The sequence below is a fragment of the Cervus elaphus genome, chromosome 15 (assembly GCF_910594005.1).
Source record: "Cervus elaphus chromosome 15, mCerEla1.1, whole genome shotgun sequence".
Taxonomy (NCBI): Eukaryota; Metazoa; Chordata; class Mammalia; order Artiodactyla; family Cervidae; genus Cervus; species Cervus elaphus.
Genome location: NC_057829.1, coordinates 29,050,468 through 29,077,283, shown reverse-complemented (window position 1 = coordinate 29,077,283; position 26,816 = coordinate 29,050,468). Strand labels below are relative to the sequence as shown.

General features: G+C 38.3%; 1 protein-coding gene across 4 annotated transcripts; it reads left to right on the top strand.

The window, feature by feature from the left end:
* The first annotated feature begins 28 nt into the window (after nucleotides 1–28).
* Nucleotides 29–26,797, top strand: ANXA7 (annexin A7). 4 transcript variants are annotated; one of them, XM_043925631.1, is made up of 14 exons: nucleotides 29–222; nucleotides 3,775–3,829; nucleotides 6,386–6,590; nucleotides 7,181–7,282; nucleotides 7,915–7,979; nucleotides 8,383–8,448; nucleotides 12,820–12,922; nucleotides 13,135–13,229; nucleotides 15,694–15,807; nucleotides 16,049–16,219; nucleotides 18,767–18,937; nucleotides 19,018–19,093; nucleotides 20,167–20,279; nucleotides 22,680–26,797. In XM_043925631.1, exons 2-14 carry the CDS (start codon nucleotides 3,776–3,778, stop codon nucleotides 22,800–22,802), a joined length of 1,458 nt encoding a protein of 485 aa, XP_043781566.1. In that variant the 5' UTR covers nucleotides 29–222; nucleotide 3,775; the 3' UTR covers nucleotides 22,803–26,797. The 4 variants fall into 4 exon arrangements, with proteins under 4 accessions (XP_043781566.1, XP_043781570.1, XP_043781567.1 ...); XM_043925632.1 differs by lacking the exon at nucleotides 29–222 and adding an exon at nucleotides 2,558–2,616; XM_043925635.1 differs by lacking the exon at nucleotides 8,383–8,448 and having other exon boundaries at nucleotides 43–222.
* The last annotated feature ends 19 nt before the right edge of the window (nucleotides 26,798–26,816 follow it).

Sequence of the window (26,816 nt, the reverse complement as noted above, 5' to 3'; positions counted from 1 at the left end):
GGCGACGCGGGGTCGAAGGGAGAGCCCGAGCCGGGGCCCCAAAGGTCGCCCGGACGGGCCCCGCCGGCACCGCCCTGCCCTGCCCCAGAGGCGTTCCCGGCCGCGACTGCTGCCCTAACGGGCTCCGGCGGCGGCCGGGGGCGCCCCGCCCTTCCCGGACCCGCCCCCGGCTCCATCTTGCCCCGGACCAGGTTGGGCCGTGACGCTGCTCCGCGGGGTCAGGTGAGGAACGGCGCCCCCTACGCTTGCAACCCCTCAGCCCCTCGGTTACCGCGCCCCGCCCAGCTCCGTGGCCGGCCACCCGGGAGTGGGCGGGGCCCCGCCTGCGGCCTCGAACCGGCGGGAGGACCGGGGGGAGGCTGGAGGGGCCTATAGGCCCCAGGGGTGGCCGGCGACTCGGTGCGCGCATCTTGGGACCCGGGCTGCCTGGTGGGGACGTTCGGGCGGGGTCGGCGAGGTGGCCAGACCACGGGCAGTCCTGTTCGCCGGGTTTCTCTGCCCCTCGTCTGTCCGGGGATCCTAGGGAGCAGTGAGGCCTCTGGCGCGGGCAGGTGGACCGCAGGTGGAGGGACTGAGGCCAGAGGATGGCCCACATGAAGCGGCCCTCTAGGAGAGCTGAGTAGAAAAACCAGCGAGCAGCTAGGTCCGACTGGACTTCTTGGTGACACAGCAAATTTAGGGAAACTTGGGAAATTTGTATTTTGCTTGGTGAGCCCTAGGACGAATGCGGAAGCCTAAAATTGTACAGTGGCCCAGGTTTATAATTCTTGGAAACTATTGTAGGAAGTAGCATTCCAGATTTGATTCCTAGTCCCAAAAGGGCAGCAAACGTGTGCGGATATGAGCCTAACCTGGGTGAATTCTTCTACAGAAGAAGATGGCTGATGTCCTCCATAAAGTGACAGAAATGAAAGGAAGTCGTCCAGCTGCTTCTAAACTTCCTTAATTTCTGCCAGTTGGTGGGGAACTGATCTGATCAAGTAACCTGTCCTAATTAGATAATGAGTATAATGAGTTACCTACCAGTCAGGGAAGGGGTTTCAAGTACTAGATAAGGAGGTAGAAGAGGGAATTTCAACTATTGCAAACCAAAGCCTTTCAGTCCTCACTGGTGATGTCTGCCTACTCTGTCCATACCAGAGCTTATAGTCCTGCTTCCAATTCTTTATCGAAGAGCCCTTGCTGACAGATTTAAATGGCCCTTCCCAATCAAGAGGCAGATTTTGGAAAATTGTAGTATCTATTGTTGGCAGTCTTCATTCACCCTTCCTGTTTTGTTTCATTTGTTTCATAAATTTGGAACAGCTGCCTCCTGTGTTCCTGGGCTTCATGCCATCTCTGAGACTTGCCTAGTGAGACCCAACCCTTTTAGTAGTTGACTCACTGGGTGGAGATGGTTTGGAGAACCAGGAATGCTTTTCAAGTCTTTTTAAAAGTAGTTGCTGACTAAGAATATTGAAAAGAAAAAAAAAAAAAAGAATATTGAAAAGGAAGTAAAAGTTGTGGTTCACTAGTATAGTCTAACTATTCTTCGGGCAAAGTTGAGTAGTTTGTTGAGTCACCCTTGGGTTTGTTTAAGCTTTGTACAAAAGCTTTTAAAATCTGAAATAGGACTTCCCTGGTGGCCCAGTGGTTAAGAATCTGCCTTGCAATGCAGAGGATGTGGGTTCAATCCCTGGTTGGGGAAGTAAGATCCTACATGCCCCAGGGCAAGGAAGTCCATGTACTATGAGGAGCAACAAAAGAGCCCATGTGCTGCAAGCAAGACCCTACACAGCCAAATAAATAAATTAAAAAAAAAAAAAAAAAATCTGAAATAGATGATACATGCATAATTCCAAAAGGTCTATAGCTACATTGAAAAGTCTTGTTATGCTCCAGTTCTCCTCTCTAGGGGCAATTTCTGTTTCCTACTTTGTTGAGTCTACTTTCAGGGATATGCTCTATATACAAATAACTATGTTTTACACATTTGGTTGCAAATTATCTATGCAGTTTTTCATCTTGCTTTTTTCCCCACTTAATGTGACTTAGAGATGGCTTCGTATATGAATGAAAGGAGAGCTGCTCATGTTTTTTATTAAACTGTTTTTTTTGTATTGGAGCATAGCCGGTTAACAATGTGATAGTTTCAGGTAGACAGCAAAGGGACTCAGCCATTCATATAAGAGAGCTGCTCATTTTTAATAGCTGCCTAACTTTTTATTGTATGGCTATCTGTAATCTCTTTTGGCTGTCCCTTATTAATGGTCTTTTAGGTTTTTAATGTTTTATTTTAGCCACACTGCATGGCATGAATTATGCCTAACTAGGCCATAGCAGTGAAAGTGCTGAATCTTAACCACTGGACTGCCAGGGAATTCCCTAACCTTTTTTTGTTACAAATAGTGCTGTAATGAATAGCTTTGTATGTATAATAATTTTGCATTTTTGTAAGTATTTTTATAAAGTACATCCTGGAAATGGAATTGCATTCTACTCTTTTATATTATTATTCATTAAAATGTACCCAGATTCACTTTCTTAAAGTTGCTTTGTTTTCTCACATGCAGATAGTATTTATTTTCATTCTGTTCTGAAACTCTTGTTGGCATAATTCCTCTAGAACCCTTAAAGGTGAGACTTAATGTAGTAGTTTTAGACTGTAGAAATAGGACTTTGTCACTGGAACAGTTCCTGAAATTTAGAAATTTAAGTTGCTTATGTAGTCTTTGGTGCTATAACACTTGTTGTCTTTAAAATTATTATTAATTTCTCGCATAAATTATTTTCAGACTTTTCCTTTGGAACCTGACCTTTTTTACTGTTGGTCCATCTGACTGACTGTTCTTAGATGGTATTGCTTCTCCTTTACTGCTTTTATCAACTGAGCTTGGAGAAGAAGAAAAAAAAAATGATTTAACATCCTTTGCATCCAGGTCTTTGGATCCCAAATGACTGCTTTAGAACTGTCTGAATCAGTATTCCTTATTATCTTTCTTAGTAATTTTTAACTTCCACTAGATATATGCCCACTCATTCTCAATTTAGCAAGTTTTTAACTTCTGTACTGTGCTTATGTCATAAGGGACACAATAATAATTTAAATTTATTTTCTAATTTTCCTATACTGTATATTCAAAAGGCAGGGTACTTCCCCCTGCCCTTCTTATCTCTTTATCAGCACCTAGAACAGTGCTTATCACATGGTGGGTTTTCATAAATGCTGAACTGGATTTGTTTGGGATCTTTTTTATTTTAATTGGAATATAGATTTACAGTATTGTGTATATCAGTGTTAGTTTCAGGTGTATAGCAAAGTGAATACATATACCCACTCTAGATTCTTTTCCCATATGACCCATTACAGAGAATTGAGTCGAGTTCCTTGTGCTAAACAGTAGGTCTTTATTTGTTATCTATTTTATATATATTAGTGTGTTTATGTCATTGTTTGGGGTCTTGATAAAAGAGAAATACAAATCATTTATAGCTGTACTGGGGATAAGAGCCAAAACACATGTTGATAAACTTGACAAATTAAATGGTAGATTCAGAAATGCCTAAATATTCTGATATCAAAATATTGTTCACAGACCAGCAGCAATAGCATCACCTGGAAGTGTAGTTAGAAATACAGAATCTCGGGCCCCATCTCAGAACTACTGAATCAGCCTGCCTGCTAGACGCTTTCTTTCAGAAGATGTGATTTTATTTAAATTGTGACAATGTATATCTTCAAAGGCCTTATTCCTTATAGGAAATTACAGAGGACATTTCTTATTGTTGTTACAGAATGTCATACCCAGGCTATCCCCCCACAGGCTACCCACCTTTCCCTGGATATCCCGTAAGTATTGCCACTTATGAAACTAAAATAGCTCATGTCCTTGGAACAGGTGTTGTATAGGACTAGCCAGCCCATGACAGATCTTACAAATATGCTAGAGCAAGGGTCATAAATTCAAACGGCCAGAAGTACTGAGTAGAGTACGTGAGTGAAGGCAGGGTTGTGGAGGAACTACAAGGACTTGCGTCACCTATGGAAAGGCACCTGTTAGTCCACTTCAGCCTGATGTGGCCATACAGGGAGGTTGATTCAGTGTTGCTGGATATTCCATTTCTTTAAGTAAAGCCAACAATCTAGATTTTATATGAAACTGCCCATTTTTTTAAAATTGGGAAATGCATATTTTTAAATGTTAAATACAGTATGATTCAATACAACATGTATGTAAACTAAATCCATACTATGAGTCACTGGTTTTTAACCTTTGTGTTGGATGTTTAAAATAATTAAGAAGGGCAGCCATGAAATTAAAAGACGCTTACTTCTTGGAAGGAAAGTTATGACCAACCTAGATAGCATATTAAAAAGCAGAGACATTACATTGCCAACAAAGGTCCGTCTAGCCAAGGCTATGGTTTTTCCAGTGGTCATGTGTCGATGTGAGAGTTGGACTGTGAAGAAAGCTGAACGCCGAAAAATTGATGCTTTTGAACTGTGGTGTTGGAGAAGACTCTTGAGAGTCCCTTGGACTGCAAGGAGATCCAGCCGGTCCATCCTAGAGGAGATCAGTCCTGGGTGTTCATTGGAAGGACTGATGCTGAAGCTGAAACTCCAGTACTTTGGCCACCTCATTGGAAGAGTTGACTCATTGGAAAAGACCATGATGCTGGGAGGGATTGGGGGCAGGAGGAGAAGGGGATGACAGAGGACGAGATGGCTGGGATGGCATCACCGACTTAATGGTCATGAGTTTGAGTAGACTCTGGGAGTTGGTGATGGACAGGGAGGCCTGGCGTGCTGCAATTCATGGGCTCGCAAAGAGTTGGACATGACTGAGCGACTGAACTGAACTGAACTGAACTGAACTGACTCAGAGAACACAAATTGCAGTGGATTAGAGGGCCCTGGATTTGTAGTTCTGAGACTTTTAGTATTTTGAGTACATGTTATAAATGTGCTACCAAGTTCTACTTTGTTGTTTATCTATACTGTTCTGAGGACTAACCTCATAGCTGAGGTTAGTATATTTCAGCTTTATGCTCATAAGTATGTAGGGCTTCTTTGTGACTCTGGGTAAACAGAAGGAGGGGCCTATATGATTAGTGACAATATGTGTACCTGTGTGTAAAGTGAATATATAGTTCTGAATTTGTCATAAGAGAAATTAAATTTGTAACTATGTTCCTAGGTCCTTATATACTAAACTGGACTCTAGCAACCATTTCTGTCAGTATAGGCTAATTGCTAAAACACACAATTTTAACATCCCCATGGCTCAACACAATAAAAACCTATTTCTTGCTTACTCCAGTCTCCTGGAAGTCAGTAGTGGGGATGATGGGGGAAGTGTGTGGTAGGGAGCTAAGAGACTTTGTTCCATTTCATCTTGTGGGTTTTCAGGCTCCTTTTATCCTCTATTGCCTTAGTATATTGACTCTACCATCCTCTAGTGCTTTGGAGTCCTCCACTGGATTCTTTGCTTCCAGCTGGCAGATGAAGGAAGTGAGAGAGGAAGAGAGATCTTAGAGGATGGGGCAGGAAGTCATGGGGACCAGGCTGGAAGTGGTGTACATTGCTTCTGTCCACTTCCGTCCACTGTCGTTTACCTATCAGTCCTATTTAACTGTAAGGGGGTCCTGGGAAATGTAGTCTTTATGGCCTGGGAAAAAGTTCAGTGAACATGTAACAGTCTCTTTGGGCTTCCCAGGTGGTTCAGTGGTAAAGAATCCACCTACCAAGCAGGAGAAGTGGGTTCAATCCCTGGGTCGGTAAGATCCCCTGGAGAATGAAATGGCAATTGACTCCAGTATTCTTACCTGAGAAATCCCATGGACGAGGAGCCTGGCAGCTACAGTCCATGGGGTCTCAAAGAGTTGGACACGACTTAGTAACTAAACAACGACAGTTTCTTCAGACTTAGACATTGTGTGATCTGAATTGAGGTCCAAAACGTCACACCCAGTGTGTGCCCAGGTCACTTTTTTATTCTTTCTATTATACACAGGTCCAGGTGTATTACAAGAAAGCCATGAATTCTTCTCTTTAGGGTAGAGAGGGCAGATTTTTCCCATATTTCCAGGTGCTAGGAAAACAAAGGAACTATATTGAGCCTTGCTAGTTGTTCATGAAGCCTTGAGGTTTGAAAAGAGACACTCCCAAATAGAGAAACAGATTCTTCTTGCCTAACACAAGTGGATTTACATAAAACTGTATTCTGACAGAGAGGTATCCTGACAAACTACTATACTGATAAACTAATATGAGATACCAGGACTTCTAATGGGCTTTTTAATATGTAAAAGAATAAGCTAGACCTTAACAGTTAATCTCTGTTTTCTTAGCTAGATTCTATTTCTCAATGATCACATTCATTTGAAAACTTTTCTGGTTTTTCAGCCGACAGGTCAGGAGTCATCTTTCCCCCCTCCTGGTCAGTATCCTTACCCTAGTGGTTTTCCTCCAATGGGAGGAGGTGCCTACCCACCAGCACCAAGTGGTGGCTACCCAGGAGCGGGAGGCTACCCTGCCCCTGGTGGTTATCCAGCCCCTGGAGGCTATCCCGGCGCCCCGCACCCAGGCGGGGCTCCATCCTATCCTGGAGGTGAGTCGTGGGTTGTGGAAGTAGTGTAACACTTTTTTCCTTCTCTCTTTAATCCTTTTGGTTCCTGCTTGTTTTGTATGAAATCAGAGTTGCTCTTAGCCTGCTTTCTACCTTAGATAGTAAGGACTTAGCTGGCAAGATAGAGGGAGAAAGATAATGAGGAGGTGTGAAAGCTGGAGCATTCTCAGGAGCGATCTCCAAACTTCTGTTGTGAAGGAATTAGAGTAAATCTCATGATCATAAAGGACTAATGGTTTGCTTGATAATTTGTAATCTTAAGAACTGATTGAGGGATTTGATTTTAGCATGATTGTGACCTTAGGGACAGCTCTGTCCACAAGATGTTAAAAAAAAAAAAAGAAAAGAAAAAACAGCACTTTCATATTGTAAGTCATTAGGGCAAATGAAAGAAGTAACATTTTTTTAAATGTATTTTTTAATGGGGAAGGAGTTGTTGAGAAGTTGAATTTAGACCAAAGGGACTGCTGCTGTAGCATTATAGAATATTTCTTTTATTATTTGTAAAGTTTTCACTTCAGTCATGAGACCTGTCACTATAGTTTGTTTATTTTTCTCTCTTGTTCTTCCAGGCCAAGGGTTTGGAGCTCCACCAGGTGGAGCAGGCTTTCCTGGCTATCCACAGCCACCTACACAGTCTTATGGGGGTGGCCCAGCACAGGTCCCGCTACCTGGTAGGTATCACTTATCCAGAGAAGCACGATGGCTTGATATTTTGAATTTTTCAGTTGCCATTGAAAGAACTTAGTTTGTGTTTGGGATCATCTTTAGTATATGTTTACACTAAATACTTCTTAGGTACCGTCTGATTTCATGAAATGTATTAATCTGATAAAAAAAGGTTTAATCATAAGATGGAAATAAGGACCTGTTTTTTTCAATTAAAAAAAAATTATCTCTCCTGAAGCCAAAAAAACAAAACCTTCAGGAATTTCTCTGTCATTCGTGTAACATGAAGGGAATGAGCCCAGAACCACGTGCTGCCATCCTTTCCAGACGGAATCAGAATTTAATCTGGTTCAACTATTTTGTTCTTTTTAAAGTATTATTAAAAAAAAAAAAAAGTATTATTTTTAAAGAAATTATGTTAAATTATTTTAAAGAAATTACAATATGGAATATTCTTAAAGGTCCTTGTGACCAAAGTTGGTTTTTGATTCAGTATATCATGATACTTAAAAATTATTCTAGTGAATAACATAAGTGTGAATGTTCTCATGTGTTTCCATATTCGTAATAAATCAGTGCTGTTTTGAAAAATTAAATCAGTTAATACCTGTTTGCTCTATTTTTTCTTAATATATAGGTGGTTTTCCTGGGGGAGCGATGCCTTCTCAGTATCCTGGAGGACAATCTCCCTACCCTAGTCAGGTATTTTTTGTTCCTATCTTTTAAATTAAGTCTGCTAAAGAAAGGCACTACTCCTTTATTGATCTTAGAGATTTCCTTGAAGCAGGGAAGATGGCCTATAAGAGACACTTAAGACTTTAATCTTTGCTTCTGATAGACTCCATGCTGTTTGGTCCACCAGTGTCCTGATGACTTTGATAAGACAAACATAGGTCCCTTCTCCCAGGTGATGACACCCATACTCTTTTTTTCATAGAGATTCACTTGAATTCTCGGCATTGGTTTTAGTTCTTTTTCCTCCTCCCTTGCTGGCAGTATAACTATGAACTCAGGTGGCTGGGTGATTGATATTTCTAGCTGTGTTTTATGAAGTATGGTTTTATTTTCCATTTTTGCCTTTATAACTTTTACACTCTTCTTTCAGATCAATACAGAATCCTTTCCTTCCTATCCTGTTTTCTCTCCTGTTTCTTTGGATTATAGCAGTGAAGTGAGTAAGGTTTTCTAATGTTCACTAATCACTCAATCCCCTAAACGTGCCTTCATTTGTTTCTAATTTCTCATGTATTTGTCTCTCACCACTTCCTTGAGGGCTCACAATAGCTATTTTATCTTTATGTACCTGTAGTGCTTGGCAGGCCCTTTAAGCGTGGTAGTAATTAATGTCTGTTAAATTGATTTTTCAGTAGTCTCAGAAGGTCTCCCGTATGTCAAATCCTTGCCGCATTTCAGTGTAGCTCCTTACTTTAATGTTAAGTTTTATTCTTTTTTTTTTTTTTAAGTTTTATTCTTTAATTGACTTGTTATTTCTTTTATAACCCTATGCAGGTTACTAGGAACATAAGCAGTTTTATGTTTACTTTATCTTGATTTTCTCATTTCATACTGTCTGTTCATAAAAGTCTAGCGTTTTTAAACTTTTTCTTCGGCTGGGTTGGGAAGGGATTACAATATTGGAAGAGAAACAATTTAGCCATTTTCTGGCTTACTTTCCTGATTTGTGGTATTTGACCTCCAGAGAGATTAAGGAACTTGCCCAGGGCCACACAGCTAGTGAATGGCAAAGCTGAGACTAGATCCTAGCTCTTCTGCTTCCCAGAACAGTGGTCTCTTTCTTAAAATATGCTACTTTACTGATAGAGTAAATGATATTCCTTGAAAGCCCATAGTAAATTGCTTTCACTTCTTTTTAAAAAAAAAATTGTTGAAAGTTGATTGTTAATCATACTATAAATCTGTAGCTATTCTAATCATTTGTTATGAGAATTTTCATTTTAGTTTAGTTTAAGCATGCATTTACTTTTAAAGACATCATTTTATGACTGAATAGAAAAGATTTTTAAACATAAAAACACTTAAAGTAAAATACACATATACCTGCAGCTTGTCTTGTGTAACAATTACCACCTTAAACTAAAACCAGGGAGTTAACAGAGCAGTAGATTTTGGACGAGCTTTTAGGTGGAGATGGAATGGACTACCTGTGAGCTCCCTATCACTGAAAATCCGCTGGTGGAGGTCGGTTGCTGTGTGTGTGTGTCTTGGTTGAGTAGTTCAGGCAAGTGACCTCTCTTGATTGATCCAATTCTACTTCTATGGCAATTTTTCAGGAGGAAGGTTGGAATCAAATGGGTGTCAAAGGGTGGAAATCTTGGTGGCAGATAGTATGGGCTTTGCTGTGCTGGGAAATCCTCTGTAGTTAGAGATTTGACCTCAAGAACATGGACCCTGATTTCTCTTGAGTTCAAAATAATGCCTGCAGAATGATAGTGTTCTTAAGGAAGAGTCACTTCAAACTTAGACTTTGAACAAAGAATAAAACAAAGCCATTTTCCCCTCCAGATGAAAAATGGAATAGGTTTTTGTTGTTTTAGTTTTTAGAAACAAGATGACAAAATGAGAGTCATCAAACAGTACCTGATGGGAGCAAGTTTCTCTTCCTACCTAGTTCAGTGTATTTTAAACAGAACCTTCTGCCCTGCTTAGGATTTTAGTCACAATGGTTACATCAAAGGAAACTTTCATAGTTTTGATACATTAAGCCTCATGTAAAGGCAATACTAAGATCATGGCATCTGGTCCCATTACCTCATGGGAAATAGATGGGGAGACAGTGGAAACAGTGTCAGATTTTATTTTTTGGGGCTCCAAAATCACTGCAGATGGTGACTGCAGCCATGAAATTAAAAGACGCTTACTTCTTGGAAGGAAAGTTATGACCAACCTAGATAGCATATTAAAAATCAGAGATATTACTTTGCCAACAAAGGTCCGTCTAGTCAAGGCTATGATTTTTCCAGTGGTCATGTATGGATGTGAGAGTTGGACTGTGAAGAAAGCTGAACGCCGAAAAATTGATGCTTTTGAACTGTGGTGTTGGAGAAGACTCTTGAGAGTCCTTTGGACTGCAAGGCGATCCAACCGGTCCATCCTAGAGGAGATCAGTCCCGGGTGTTCTTTGGAAGGACTGATGCTGAAGCTGAAACTCCAATACTTTGGTCACCTCATGTGAAGAGTTGACTCATTGGAAAAGACCATGATGCTGGGAGGGATTGGGGGCAGGAGGAGAAGGGGACGACAGAGGATGAGATGGCTGGATGGTATCACCGACTCGATGGACATGAGTTTGAGTAGACTCTGGGAGTTGGTGATGGACAGGGAGGCCTGGGGTGCTGCAATTCGTGGGATTGCAAAGAGTCGGACACGACTGAGCGACTGAACTGAACTGAAAAGCAATTTGTTGAAAAAATTTTTCTACGTGAATACATGCTACCAGTAGAATATTTTTAGTTTTTCCTTAAAACCACAATACAAATATTTCTTGTTAGTTCTTTGCTTACATTGCTGGCTTAGAAACTAATGACAGATGATTGTTAGGCTTATTGGTAGAAAAAATGTATAGATGAGTGGGAGGAATTACAGACTGTAAAAGTGTTTGCTGAAAGGTGGTCTGGTCTGCTTCTCCCCAAACAATTTGTCCCCACAGGTATTCAATGGGTATAACTTGAAATACAGTTTCAGTTGCCTAAATAGCAGCTGAATTATTTTATATTTTGAAACAATGTTGATTTCATCTTTAAATGATACTTTAGAAATACTTGGTTAAATAAAATATATTATTTAATTTTTAATTTTTAAAAAATGTGGTGGGATATCATCTCGTCTCATCTCATCTCTCTTAAGCCCTGATTTGAGTCTTTTAAGCAAACTAATAAACTGTTTCATAACTTTGTATTTAGAATTTTTAAACTTAACTTTGTAATAAATTCAGACATTAAAAAGTTGTAAAAAATTATATATGGTTTAGTTACTAAGTGTGTCTTACTCTTTGCGACCCCATGAACTATATGTAGCCTGCCAGGCTCCTCTGTCCATGGGATTTTTCCAGGCAAGAATACTGGAGTGGGTTGCCATTTCCTCCTCCAGGGGATCTTCCTGACCCAGGGATCAAACCCAGGTCTCCTGCATTGCAGGCCGATTCTTTACTGACTGAGCCAATTCCTATATACATACCCTCTACTCAGATTCCCCAGATATTAACTTCTTACATAAATACAGTGATCAAGAATTAATGTTTTAATGATACAATCACTCCACTTTTAGATTTTATTCAGATTTCATCAGCTGTCCCAGTAATGTCCTTTCGGCTCAGGATCAAATCCAGGATGAAACACTGCATTTGTTGTCATGTCTCTTCAGTTTCCTTTAATATGAACTAGTCCTTCAATCCTTGTTGTTCATCACCTTGACATGTTGGAAGGGTACTACCAGTTATTTTGTAAAATATTCCTTTATTTGGGTTTGTCTGATAAATCCCTCTGATTAATCTAGGTTATGCCTTTCTAACAGGAATACCACAGAAGTGAGGTTGTGCCCCTAGTGCATCTTATCAGGAGGCACTTATTGTTGATTTACCCTCTTACTGGTGATAATTGGTGTTGATCATTTGTTTCAGATGATGTCTGCTAGGTTTTCTGCTGTAATGTTGCAAAGTATACAAATTATACTTTCACCCACTAATTTTAGCATCAAATTAGTGATTCTTGCCTGAAACACTTATTACTGTGGTCTTTGTCTTTGGTGATTTTTTAAATTTCTTCATAGATTGGTGTTTAAAAAATATATCCATTGTCTTGCTTTTTGGTTTATCCTTAAAAAATTAATGAATAACTCCAAGAGTCTCTGGTCATCAATTTCATTTTTGTGCCTTTCTTACTTTAAGATGTTTTATTTTATGTCTAATAATCAGAGCCTATACTAAAAGTGAAGAGAGATTACCAAAATTACATTGCTTGTTTGAAATCTCATCGGGCAACTCCAACTCTGCCTCTCTAAAGCCATTATTATATTCTTTAAATAAAACACTGCCACTCATCTCACACTACTCAGGGATCAGTCTCTTTCCCCCCCTCTTCTCCCTTGAAGGAAACCAAGGCATAGAAAGATTGTAACTAACTTCACAAGCTTGACTCTTGTTTCCTGAAAGTTTGGTGTCTTGCTGTCTTTTGGCAGGAGAAGGATAGTCTCTATCTGTTCTGCCACAAAAATAAATATCCTTGTCCTGAAACCTCAGCACTGGCTTTCTTGCTTAAGAGTGATGATTGGAGAAGTCTTAAGTTGTTGTCTTATTAGCAAAGAAACCTGAGTTGGGAGGGATTTTTTTTTTAAGCTAGTGTTTCCTTTATCCAAGATGTTGAACATTTTTTCATACTGTTTTTCTCCCAGTTTTATTGAAACCCAATTGAAATAGAACATTGTGTTAGTTTTAGGTATGCAACATGTTGATTTGGTATATGTATATACTGTGAAAGGATTAGATTACCACAATAACTGACCTGGATTTTATGCCTCTTGTTCTCAGCCTGCTGCGATGACTCAGGGAACTCACGGAACAATCCGACCTGCTGCCAATTTCGATGCCATGAGAGATGCTGAAGTTCTTCGTAAAGCGATGAAGGGTTTTGGTAAGGAAAACATATTTTTGTCTTATTATAAGTTCAAGTGATTGGATATAAAGTAAAAATAAAGTTTATATCATACAGCCAAGTTTATATGTGAGCCTGTGTGCACACGCCTCAACTTAAGCTAGCACCAGGCACCTTGTAATCTAAAAAATGTCCTCAGTGAGCACCCCACACAGACCTCATCCTTATTTAGTCATGTGTGGTTCTTTCAGGTACAGACGAGCAGGCAATTATAGATGTTGTGGCCAATCGTTCCAATGACCAAAGGCAAAAAATTAAAGCAGCTTTTAAGACCATGTATGGCAAGGTATGTTTTGTTTTGTTTCATTTTCTTTTCAGGAGTTAGCAAGAACAGTGGCCTGTAGGCCCTGAATTCTGTCAGGTTGGATACTGTATTTTTATTAGTACTGATAAGTATAAAGTAGAGACAGCTAGACTTCAGAGACCCCAGAAGAGGTGTATTCAATATTTATTTCTCTTAAAAGCCTTCCCAATTCTCTCCAATAATGATACCCGTTTACTATGTCTGGTAGGTGACACATATTCAGTAGAAAGTAGATTATGACCATAATCATAATCAGTAGCTTGGTTCTCAATCTTCTCCTTAAAGTGGGACTCAAGGACTTCTTATGTGGCCCTTGCTTATTCTTGGCCCTTGGCATCATCTTTCACTTCTCTCCCTCCTAAACATACCCCATTTTACAGTTTTATAGAACCTCTTTCCATTCCCTGAACACATGCTTCTGTGGTTGATATATGTTGTTTTCTTGTCCTGGAATACCTTTTCCTCTTTAGCTGCATGGCAAACAAGCTCTCCAGGGTTTGGCTTGTTTAAGCTACTTTGTGAAGCTTCTCTCATTGCTGTGGGTATAATTTGGCTGCTTCTTCCACTGTGATCTCATAGCACTTCGTAAAACCTCTGCTGTAACCGATCTCAGTGCCCACTCCCTAAAAACTGTGAGCGGCCCTAGGGCAACCATGTCCTATTCATCTTTGTGTTTATAGTACCAAGTACAGGAACAATAACAGATAGCCACATAAATACTTGTTGAGCGGATGGTCAGTGACTAAATCCAGCAAGATTCTATGGCTGACAGGTGCCATGGCTTCTTAAATATAAAGGGCAAGAGGGGGTAGCATTGGTTTGTCATTCAGATAGGAATCCTAAAAATTTTCCGACATTCTCTGGATCCAGTTAACTTTTCTCAGATGGGGAGTAGAGGTCCACTGACCTGATTCATCTTTTCCACTCTGCTTTCCCTCTCTTCTCAACCCAGAGTCCACTTCCTTGGTCTTAAGGCTGCTTAAGCGACACAAGTCCTAGGTTCCCTTAGGATTCAACATCAGACTCATTTTTCTCACAAAAATATTTTTTGTATTATGAATTTCTTTAGTTCACATGTAGTCTGTGCTTTGTTGTCCTAAATTTTCTCATGTATCACTTTTGAATTAAAACTGATTTCCCAGACTATTGTCCTTATCCACCGCCACTTTTTCTCTGGACTTCTTACTAATAAAAACTCTGTTCCTCTAGCCAGCTGTGGAGTCTTTGATCCCACATTCTTCTTTCTCAGTCAGACAGTGAATATTGTTTCAGTGCCTGTGTATGCCAGGCCCTGCTTTGTCCTGGCAACTGGTTATTGCTTGTCTTGTTGATCTAATCTGTAAAAAGCCTCTTCAGAAATGTGTCTTCTATCTCCGTTTTTTCCTTTCCACTTTCATTGTAGTCACTCAAACCCAAACCTTTATTACTCTTTATCTAAATATTCCAGTAGGCTAAATTTCATATATATCTTTGGTCATTATAATCCATACTGCCTGTTGTTTTCTTATATAAAAATTTTCAGTGACTCCTCCCAGCATGCAGAATCAAATCCATGTTCTTTAGCTTGGTATTCAAGGTAATAATCCAAGAATATAGTTACAACTTTGTTTTACTAATGTCTAAAAACATTATTCTTAACAAAATTGGTTGTCTTATTGTCCCATTGAATAAGCTCTGCTCATTCTTGCGTCTATACTAAGTAATTCTCAACCTGAGCAGAATATCATAATTTCTTTTCAAACTTAAAAACACATGCAGAATCTCTGAGTATTCATTCTTGACATAATTTTTTTTTTTTTAGAAAAATTCTGCAGATTATTTTAATGCATATAGCCAAGGCTAGGAGCAGCTTTTCTGTTCTTGTTTGTGTTCCATCTCCTTACCTGAAATATCTTTCTCCTTTCTCTTTGCTAATTTTTACATACTCTTCAATATCTTCACTGAAGTTTTCTCTGAAGCTCTCTAGCCCACTTTAACTTTTCCTATTTCAACTTATTTCTGTGCTACTTATTCATCTGGTGCTGGAGAACCAGGCTGCTTTATTTCAGTTTTTAGATGTTTGTCTTCTCTTCTCAAGTAAGAATACAATGATGGTGATTTCTACTTTCTCATAAAAGAAGAGCAGTTTCTTATACTAAGTAAATACCTGTTTATCATTTTGTTAATTTGAATTATCTTTGTTTCCTGTTCCTCTTATTTTGTACCTGATGTAGTGGCAGAACTACAATAAGTTTATTATTAAGTATTTATTGATCGAATGACTAAAATATATCTTCTTGAATTTAATGTGCTTAAATACTAATTCTGTAGTGTATGATATTCTGAACAGAAATTGAGGTTTCCTTAAAGTAGGTCAATTCCATTTTTCTCGTATTTTCCTTAAAAAATTTAAGCAAGACAAAATTTGGAGAGCTCATATACTGAATTTGTGTTTATAATGCCACAGGATTTAATCAAAGATCTTAAATCAGAGTTAAGTGGAAATATGGAAGAACTGATCCTTGCCCTGTTCATGCCACCTACGTATTATGATGCCTGGAGTTTACGGAATGCAATGAAGGTACTATATGGCATTTACTTTGAGTATTTTATCCTATTTCAAATGTAAAACCCCATAAATTATGGCAGTTCTGAGTTTGCAGTGGCAGGTAAACCAATACATTATTTTATATCATCTGAGTATATAGAGCTTTTCAGTCTGGGGGCCAAAGTTATGTTTGATGGAACATTAAGATTTAATAACTTCCAGAAATTTGCTTTTTGTTTATAATTCTCTCTCCTTCTCCCTTCATTTCACATAGGGAGCAGGAACTCAGGAACGTGTGTTGATTGAAATTTTGTGCACAAGAACAAACCAGGAAATCCGAGAAATAGTCAGATGTTATCAATCAGAATTTGGACGAGACCTTGAAAAGGACATTAGGTCAGATACATCAGGGCATTTTGAACGTTTACTTGTATCCATGTGCCAGGTGAGTATTGAATTAAGTGTCTGAGTGTTGGTGGAGGGAACATTGTTTACTGCCTACTGCCAGTGGGCATTCTTTATTCCTTTTAATATCTAGCCCCCTTGGAATCTTGATATCTTTAAGAGGGACAACAGAGAATCCTCTGTATGGGTTTCTTTGTTTCTGTATTGAAAATTATTTCTGCAAATCTGGTTGTTGTAAGAAATCAGCAATTATCCACATGAAGGTTGTATGAAATCAGAAATCACCTTGAGGCTCTGTGTCTTCAAATGAAGATGAATCTGTACTTTTAAGCTTAGCATTGTACTGCCAGTTAATTGGGACCATCAGCTGAAGATATGCAGGTCTGCCATGCCAAGTGCGACAAGAGTGAGACAGAAATGCAGAAAACATTTCAGCATTCACTGAAATACTGTGCTGAAGTACCTTCCTTGTTCTGATTCCCCAGATGTGCTGGCAGAGTTGCAGAAAATTCTCCAAATAGGGTATTTGCAATGATACTATAAATAATCAGGGTATATTTGAAAGAGATGATGCAAAAGACTAGCACACTGATTCAGTATCAGGCGTTACTGGCTATCCTGCTAGTGCACAAGGTTGGACAGTCTTGAAGATTCTAAAAGTAGAGGAGAGGCTCTCAGAGCAAAAGGATATAGTTGCAGAGAAGACAGTGTGCCAGAGTGTGTGGGTATGGAGATGAGAAAACAAAGCAAATGGGTGGGAGGACATTGAATTTACCGTAACAGAGCAGGAGGGTAGGTTAGCGTGAAAAGAAAATCAGAAACAGAGATTTAATGCTAAAAAACGATTATTCAGACTTTAATGAGGTGCTGAATGTCTTTTTATGCAGGGTTCAAGGCCCAAACATTTTACAAAATAAAGGACCCTCTTCCAGGAAGTAGCTTTTTAGGACATTGAGACCTTACTGTGTGCTTGAATCCAAAGGCAGTCATTTGGGGAGTTGTTGCGCTCCTTTGCCTCCTATCCCTTTAGAATAATAGGCTTCTACACATTGCTTGTGCCAGTGCTCTTCAGAAAACAGTTCCTCAACCTTCAAGGAACACATCTCCATTTTGTTCCTCAGACAGACACTAAGACTCTAGAGGGCGACCTTTCCCTTGTTTGGGTTTGTGTTTCTGTTTTAGAAAGAAACCAACTACCCATCTAAGCTTTACTCTTATTCAGGCCCAGAGCTTCTTCTCTCCCTCTCTCCCTCATCCCATCCCAGGGAAGAGTTTGGTCTATAAATTGATACAGACTGTCAGTACTTGTGTTATTTATAACTTCTTCTTAAAGTCTCACACATCATTTTATGCATACATTCGTAATAAAGACTTACATATTAAGATTACACTTGGATGAAGTTCACGAAGCCTCTATATTATATGCTTCCTCTTTTGGCTTAACTTCATTGGAGGGAGGGGCCTTGTCTTTTCTTGTGTCCCCACCACATAGCACATCCTGTTGGTTCTGTTCCTCTGGAGAACCCTGACTGGTACACCCTGGTACAAAATAAGTGCTCCATACCTTTTAGGTACATGGTGAATATAAAGTGAAACTCAGTATAATGCTGATCTTAAATCCCAGCTAAGCAGAATCATACTTTGTTAATTTGAGTGGTAGTTCATATCTCCTAGGAGACAAGGTCCCCAAAGCATGGCTTAGGATGAAGTCGCTTCATCATGAGAAATCTAAACTTACTCAGACCTTGGAGTTCAGGGATATCCAGCTTCTAGGACATCTCAGTGCATCTCTCCCCAAGCTAGACAAGAGACAGTGCTCACTGGCTCAGAACATGGACTGATAGAAGGAGACCCTGTCACAAGAGAAGCTAAAATTCTTTTGATGAAATTTTCTTTTGAAAATTCCTTTGATGGCTGCGGGATTTCTTCCAGAGGGTGGAAGTGGCTGCATTGTTAGTGTTCAGGACTTGCTGGATCATGAGTCTTTGTGTGTGGCCACAGCCTCTGGAGGTGCTATAGTTTGCAATTTCAATACATACCAGTCACTTTCTCCTGGCCCAGATAATCATTTCCAATCTCTGTGGTTTGTATCATACCTAGACTTTTAATACCTGCTACTGAAGAAATGTTTATTGAATAAAAACAAAAAACCCCTGCAGCTTGTAAAGCAAGGATCAAACCCAAAAGAGTAATTTCTTTAAGAATCCCTGTCTCTTTAGTCTCTTGAGTAAGCTTTTTAAACTGAATGTCAGTAAAATTTTCTATACCTTCAAAAGTAAAATGTCTGTGTAATTTTCTATGGGAACGTTTTCTAATTTAGCTCTCAAAGCCCTGTAAAACCTCTTGTTTTAATATAACCTCATCAAACCATGATCATACATTATAAAATCCACAGTTGGCAATGTAATAAAATACTAGTTACACTAGTATAGTTTCTTTGGAAATGAACGATAAGCGTGACAAACTTTATGGATTAATTTTTAGTAAATTGTCCTTTTAAATTCAAAAGTGACCAGATTGGAAAACCTTGGTTTAAAAATAGAACTTGTATCATTTTCTTCTGACTCCTGCTTTCCTTTTTTTGCAGGGAAACCGTGATGAGAACCAGAATGTTAACCACCAACTGGCTCAGGACGATGCCCAGCGTCTCTACCAGGCTGGTGAGGGGAGACTAGGGACAGATGAATCTTGCTTTAACATGGTTCTTGCCACAAGAAGCTTTCCTCAGCTGAAAGCTACCATGGAGGCCTATTCCAGGGTATGAGCTTTTCTTTTGAAGATTTTGCTTCTATTTTAAGGTGTCAAAATATTTCAACCCCTATACTTTCTTGTCTACAGATGGCTAATCGAGATTTGTTAAGCAGTGTCAGCCGTGAGTTTTCCGGAAATGTTGAAAGCGGTTTGAAAACCATCTGTAAGACACTGTTCATGTTTCCGGGTTTTGCTTCGTTTTGTTTGTAAATGAGGGAGGCTTTGAATAGTTGTTCCCATTAAGTGGTGATTCTTAGTATAGCCTCCCTGGAGTCTGCTTAGGCAGAAACAAGCTAATCCTATGTTTTTATATGCAGTTCCCTATGAATGGTTGGTGGTGTAATCAAATAGGATTGTTTTGGAATTATTTGGTCGTTATTCTCTATGCCCTTCTTGAGGACTATACAAAAGTGTATGATGGATTGTAGCATTTCCATTAAGGTAAATGGGAAAGCCCTAAGGAAACCACAGAGTGCCACCACACAGAGTATCATTTTGAGCCCCCAAGTGTCTTTCAAGTATTTAGCCAAATGAGACCCTTTTCCATTTGAAATTAAAAACCCAGTTTTTGGTGTCCTGACATCCAGAAGCTTAATGAAATGGAAATTTTGTTCTCATGGAGAATATAAGACTAAAGAGAATATTAGTAACACACTGGTATTAGCAATTGAATATCTTATAAATACTACTATTGTAATTGTAGCTAACACAATAATGTACAGTTAGTCCATCTCTATGAAAGGTAGAGCCTTTGCTAATTTAATTTTCCTAAGAGAAAACATGTCATATTTCTTACCATTCTCAAGTCTGTGTTTTCTTATTTATATTGGAATCTATCTTACATCCTTCTTTCAGTCAAATGATACATTTGACATCTAGAATTCAGACTTTAGTCATTATTCCGTTTAGTTAGGTATTACCAGGGTACAGTTGCTACAGATTTTCTCATGTTAAGGGGGAAAACGTTAAGAATCTTCAGTGACTGCATCTGTGGAGAGAAAATGGGTACTGGCCAGAGGGAATCTTGTAGAATTGAAGGTAGACTGTCTGATGCAGCTGGAAAGAAAGATGGGTGCTGAGAAAAATCAAGGGGGAGAGCATTCTACAAGTCACTTAAGATTTCTGAGGTAATTACATAGGAAATGACCAAAAGCAGCTGGAAGCGATAGATGAAGCTGGTGTGTGGACCTCTTTGTCAAGTCATGATTTCACGTCTGAAGCCTCTGTCATTTTCAGTGCAGTGTGCCCTGAACCGCCCTGCCTTCTTTGCTGAGAGGCTCTACTATTCTATGAAAGGCGCCGGCACAGATGACTCCACCCTGGTCAGGATTGTGGTCACTCGAAGTGAGGTGAGGTTCTCTCTATTTGTCTGATCTTCACTTGATTTTGAATGTTGATTCTTTTTTCTTAGCAATATTAAACACAATTTTTCTTCTAGTTTTATTGAGATGTAACTGACATACCTCACTGTATAAACTTAAAGTGTGCTGCATAGAGATTTGACTTACATACATCATGAAGTGATTATCACAGTAAATTTAATGAACATCCATCATCTTACAAAATACGAGATTAAAGGAAAATATTTTTCCTTGTGACGAGAACTCTTAGGATTTACTCTCTACAACATAAAGCAGTGTTAATTATATTTATTACATTGTATATTACACCCCTAGTAGCTTATCTTGTAACTGGAAGTTTGTACCTTTTGATTGTCTTTCTCTAGTCTGCCTCCCTCAATCCGCTACCTCTAGTAACCGCAAATCTTATTATCTTTTTGTATGAGTTTGTTCGTTTTTGACATGTATTCGCCTACAGTACTCTGCTGGTTTCTGTTATAAAGCATAGTGATTTGATATTTCTGTACATTTTAAAAGGATTCCCATGAAAAGTCTAATTATGACATATCACCATACAAAAATATTACGTAGTTATTGACTGTATTCCCCACTCATTCATACTCTTCCCTCATTTATTTTGCAACTGGGAGTTTGTACCTCTCACTCTTTCACCTATTTCTTTCCTGCCCCCAACCCCCTCCCTTCTGGCAGTTACCTGTTTGTTCTTTGTGTCTATAACTCTGTTTTGTTGTATTTGTTCATTTGTTTTTTTGAGATTCCGCCTGTAAGTGAAATCATACAATATTTGTCTTTCTCTGTCTCACTTAGAATGTTAATTTATTAACAGTTCCTCCGTTGGTTGTCAGTCCATGAGTGACGTTAAGAAAGAGCTCTCTTTTTCACTGCTGGTAGAGGTTGTATAAAGCATCGTGTTCACCTTCTCCCTGCTGTGAGAGGCTTGCTTTGGTGAAACAGACTGCCAGGGAATTCAAGAAGAGGTTTATCTTTGGGTTTTCATTTTGCTCACGTAAAAAGCTGTATGAGGGAATTCCCTCGTGGTCTAGTGGTTAGTGTTCTCGGCACTTTCACTGCCAGGTTCAGCAGTCAGGGAACTGCGATCCTGCAAGCGTGAGGCGCAGCCAAAAACAACAACAACAACAACAAAAGGCTGTATGAAAGACCTATGCAGATTAATCCCATTGGACATAAAAATTCTTAAAATTTAGCAGCACTGTATAATAACTTAAAAGTTTTATCTTTATCTTTTTACTTAAACATAGCCTCAAATGTATTCCTTTCTTTGACTTTGTATATTTAGTAGACTTTTTTTAATTGAAAGAAAGCATATACTACAAAATTATATGAAAGAAGGTAAATCATTTTTTAAAAGACAACTATAATACAATATTTGGAAAAACTTTGTTGTGTCTTTGTTTTTAGACTTAAATTTTCTAAGCAGGATCTCTTTTTCTTTAATTATAATAAAATACACATAACACAAAATTAACATTTTAATCACTTTTAAGTGTAAAGTTCTGTGACATTAAGTACATTCCCATTGTTGTGCAACCATTACCACCAGAACTTTTTCAACTTACAAAACTGAAAATCTGTATTCATTAAACAATAATTCACCATTCTTTTTGCTTCCCAACTCCTAGCAGCCACCATTCTATCTTACGTATTACAATATTTGACTACTCTAGTTAATTTATATAAGTGAAACCATAAAGTATTTGTCCTTTTTAACATTTTTGGGTTCATCCACATTGTGGCATGTGTAATAATTTCCTCCTTTTCTAAGGCCAAATAATATTCCATTGTATGTATACATTGTGCTTAGTCATGTCTGGCTCTTTGCGACCCCATGAACCATAGCCCGCCAGCCTCCTCTGTCCGTGGAATTTTCCAGGGAAGAATACTGGAGTGGGTTGCCATTTCCTTCTCCAGGGAATGTGTACACTACCTTTTGTTTATCCATTCATCCGTCAGTGGACACTGGGGTTGCTTCCACCCTTTGACTGTTGTGAATAATGCTACTTTTAACATGAGTGTACACATATTTGAGCCTGTGCCTTCACTTTTGTGGATACTCAGAAGTGCAATGGTTGTGTCATATGGTAATTCTGTTTTTATTTATTTGAGTAATTACTATACTGTTTTCCAGTGACTGCACATTTTACATTCCTACCAGCAGTGAACAGGGATTCCAACTTCTCTGCATCCTGGCCAACACTTTGCTAGTGCTGGTATAAATGCTAGCTATAAAATGTCAGTCCTTTGGTGTTTTTTCCCCTCTGCTTTGGTTATAATTAGGATCTTTTCACTATTAAAGAATAATTTTAATAAATTATCAGTTTTCTTTAACAACTTTTTTCTAATATCACAAATATCATGTCTTGCATGCAGATTGATCTTGTGCAGATAAAACAGATGTTCAGTCAGATGTATCAGAAGACGCTGGGCACAGTGATTGCAAGTGACACGAGTGGAGATTACCAAAAGCTTCTTCTGGCCATTGTGGGCCAGTAGGAGAGATTTTTATAAATGAATGAAGCTATTCAAAGCTTATCCTTCAAAGCAATGACTGACCTGCATGCAGCAACATCAACCCTCACCTAACCAAAAGAGCTTTTACTAAGGACTGTGTCAGGGTATTGTGCTTGGTTTGCACATGTGGTTATTGCCTTAAGTCCAATGTTATTTTTTTCTCTATGTACAATCAAGTAAAGTCATATCACAATGATGAAGTAATAATGCAATGTTTGTAAAGCCTAATTCTCACTGCTCTTATTCTAAATAAGGTACCAAATTGAGTAAAAGTCACAACAGTTTCAAATTCTGTGTAATAATATTGAATAAATTTGAATAAATAATATTGAACATTAGAAAAAACCCTTTGCTTTCCATTGGACAGTTATAGTTGGTAATATGTCAAAACTATATTACTTTTTAAAACAAATTCAGCTGTTTTGACCTAGAAGAGTAATTTGCATCTTACTTCACATAAATTAGTATTCTATATTCATAAATGCTGAACTTCCCACATAGAAAATAGTTTAGTATTGGCTGTAGCAGCTTTTTAAAAAGAGATTATATGTTTATATGCCTAAAATATATAACCTACTTTTATGTCTACTAAGACTGCCTATAGATCTTTATTGGCCCTTGATTTCTTAAAAGAAATTATAAACTAATTTTAGTTGCAGTTTAATCATGGTTCAAGAAAATGAAGCTTGACACATAAAAGGTGCCAAATTAATGAATGAATGAAGCTTAAATCATCTTCCTGGGAGATTGAATATTAGTTCTTTGGAGAAGTAGTTCAGGAACTCAGTTAGTGCTATAGCAGTGTGATTTCAAACCTGGGTTTATTCCCAGTACTGAGCAATTGCTTAGTATGTTGAGCATTACAATAGGTAGTTAGGGAAACTACAAAGGAAGGAGGTTTGTAATCTAGTGGGGGAATCTAAACAAAAATTAGGATACAAGGGTATTGTTAGATTATAAATTCTTCTGAGAATAATAACCCTATTTGTTCTTTTTGTTGAACTCCCTGGCACAAAGCAGATATTTAATATATATATGGTGAATGATTGTACTAAAAATTGAGGGAAAGAATAGTAAATATCAATTGTAATTCAATGAACATTTATTTGGTGGTAAGTGCCAAGGGACATACATGCAAGGTGGTATAAGACACAACCTTACTCTTAGAGAGATAGGCCTATGTACAACTGTAGTGTAAGGTGAAAGCAAGATACATTGGTAGAAGGATAACAGGCCAAGATAGATTTCTGACATAGATTTTGGAAAAGTAACTAACAGCAATGGGATTTGGTCAAGGAAAAGGGTGTAAGTTATTAAGGAAAAAATTTGTGAGAATTATATTTTTGAACTTTTAAAGATTGAGATATAACTCATATATCATACCATTCATCCTTTTAAAGTGTACAATTTAGTGGGTTTTTAGGATATTCACACACTTGTGCAATAGTCACCAGAATCAATTTTTGTATATTTTCATCACCCAAAAAGAGAACTTCCACCCATTAGCAGTCAGTCCTTCTTTCCTTTCTTCCTGCCTGTCCCCTGGCAATCACTAATCTACTTTCTGTCTCTATGGATTTCCCTGTTGCGGGCTTTATGTATAAATGAAATTATACAATGTGTGGCCCTTTGTGTCTGGCTTCTTTTAATTAACGTACTGTTTTTAAGGTTCACCTGTGTTGTAGCATGAATCAGTACTTCATTCTGTTTATGGCTGAATAATCCATTGCTTGGATCTACATTTTGCTTGTCCATTTGTCAGTTGATGGACATTCAGGTTGTTTTTACCTATTTACCATTATGAATAATGCTGCTATGAATATTCATGCACAAGCTTTTCTGTGGACACAAGTTTTCAATTCTCTTGGCTATAATAACAGGAGAGGAATTGCTGGTAGTAGTATCTTTAACTTTTTGAGGATCTGCCAAACTATTTTCCAAAGCAGCTGTACCATTTTACAGTCCTACCATCAATGAATGAGGCTTCCAATGTCTCTTCATTCTTAGCGACACTATCATTGTCTCTTTGATTCTAACCATCCTAGTGGATGTAAAGTGGCATCTCATTGCAGTTTTGATTTGCATTTCCCTAATAACTAATGAATATATTTTCTTTACTGGACATATTTTCTTGATTATCCATTTGCATATCTTCTTTGGGAAAATATCTATTAAAATGCCTGTTATTGAGAATTCCCTGGCAATCCAGTGGTTAGGACTCCATGCTGCTGCTGCTGGAGGCCCAGGTTTGATCCCCTGTTGGGGGAACTAAGATCCCACAAACCATGTGGTCCCAAAAAAGACTACGATGTGTATAAGGTAGGATAGTTATCTCAGCACAAATTCAGTCGCAATCTTCGCTTGGGAAAAAATCCAGGGAGCAACGTCTTACTCAACAGTTACATGTTTTTATTTTTGAGAACTTTTATGACTTATAACACTAACTTTAAAAGCATTTTTCTCAATTTTTATAATTTTAATATGTTTATTAGCAGAAATGCAATTTATTTTTAAAATTAGACTCGTGACTATCCATGGAAAGTAATGTGTGAGTGTGTGTATAGTTTAATAATTTGTTTTGAAATAATTTCAAATGTATAGAAAAATTGCTAGGACAGTACAAAGAACTCCCATGTCCTCTTTACCTAGATTCTCATACAGTTAATATTTTATTGGTTCATTACTTACTCTGAGTGTGTGTGTGCGTGCATATGTCTTTTGTTATTAGTCTTTATCTGAACTGTTGGTGGGTTGAGAGAGAAAACTGCAGTCATCCTGTCCCATCACTCCTAAACACTCCAGCGGGTGTTTTCCCCTAAACAGGATCACTCTTCTACATAATGGCAAACAATCTTCCACATCAGTAAATCAATATTGGTACCACACTACCACCCAATCTATTAAGCCTATTCAAATTTCGCCCACTATCCCAACAATGTCTCTTTTCATTTCTGGGTCAACATCCTGTACAGGAATACGTACTGCATTTAGTTGTGTATTTTCAGACTCCTTTAATCTGAAAGAGTTGCCAGTCTTTTGTAGCCTTTACAGTTTTATTAAAAGGTACAAGCTTTTATTATAGGATGGCTTACAACCTGGGTCCTTTGTCTGTAGGAATACCACAAAATGATGCTTTGCTTTTCTCAGTGAGTCTCATCAGGAGGCATAAAATGTAGACTCCTCCCGACACTGGTGATGTTAACCTTGATCACTTGATCATGCTGGCTTCTTAAATTCAGTTTTTCCTTTGTAATTGATTAGTATTCCAAAATCATGCCAGTAAATTATTCCTTATCAAATCTCCACATACCAGCCTTAGCACTGAAGACCCCTGTCTAAATCATCCACTTCTATAGTTGGTGCCAAGTGGTAATTCTCTATTTCAATCATTTCCTCTCCATTATTGGATTGGCATTCAACTGCTATAAAGAGCTTACCTTTCTCTTCATCATATCAATGTGAACTTGTGTATTCCTATCTTATTCAACAGATTGTAATCCATTATTGTTTACTTTGATGTTCAAATTGTCTGAATTGGCCAGGAGCCCCCCTCAAGTGGCTCCTAACAGTGCAACATTTTAAAGTATGTATACTGCCAAGATTCATTCACATGGTGAATAGCTATAGTTCATTCATTTCGACTGCTTTGTAATATGCGATTTTTTGAATATATTATCAGTGTATTCATCCACTCTTCCTTTGGGTTGTTTCCAGGTTTTTGCTATTGTATTTTGCCTTTCCAACTCTGAGGTAATGCTGAATTTCAAATGTATTAAAGTTTTCCATTAACATCATATACTTGGAGTCTGTTTATTGTGTAAATATTGCACACTAGAAGCAGAGTGGTTTTGCATTCTTCCCAACAGTGTGTGAGACGCTTACTTTGCAAATATTGTCTTAGCTGCATTTTTCACGGAGAAAGACTTAAATGATCTGTTTTCAAAATCGTTTAATAAAGATTTTTATCTTTAAATAAATTTCCTTTTGGTTTGTCTA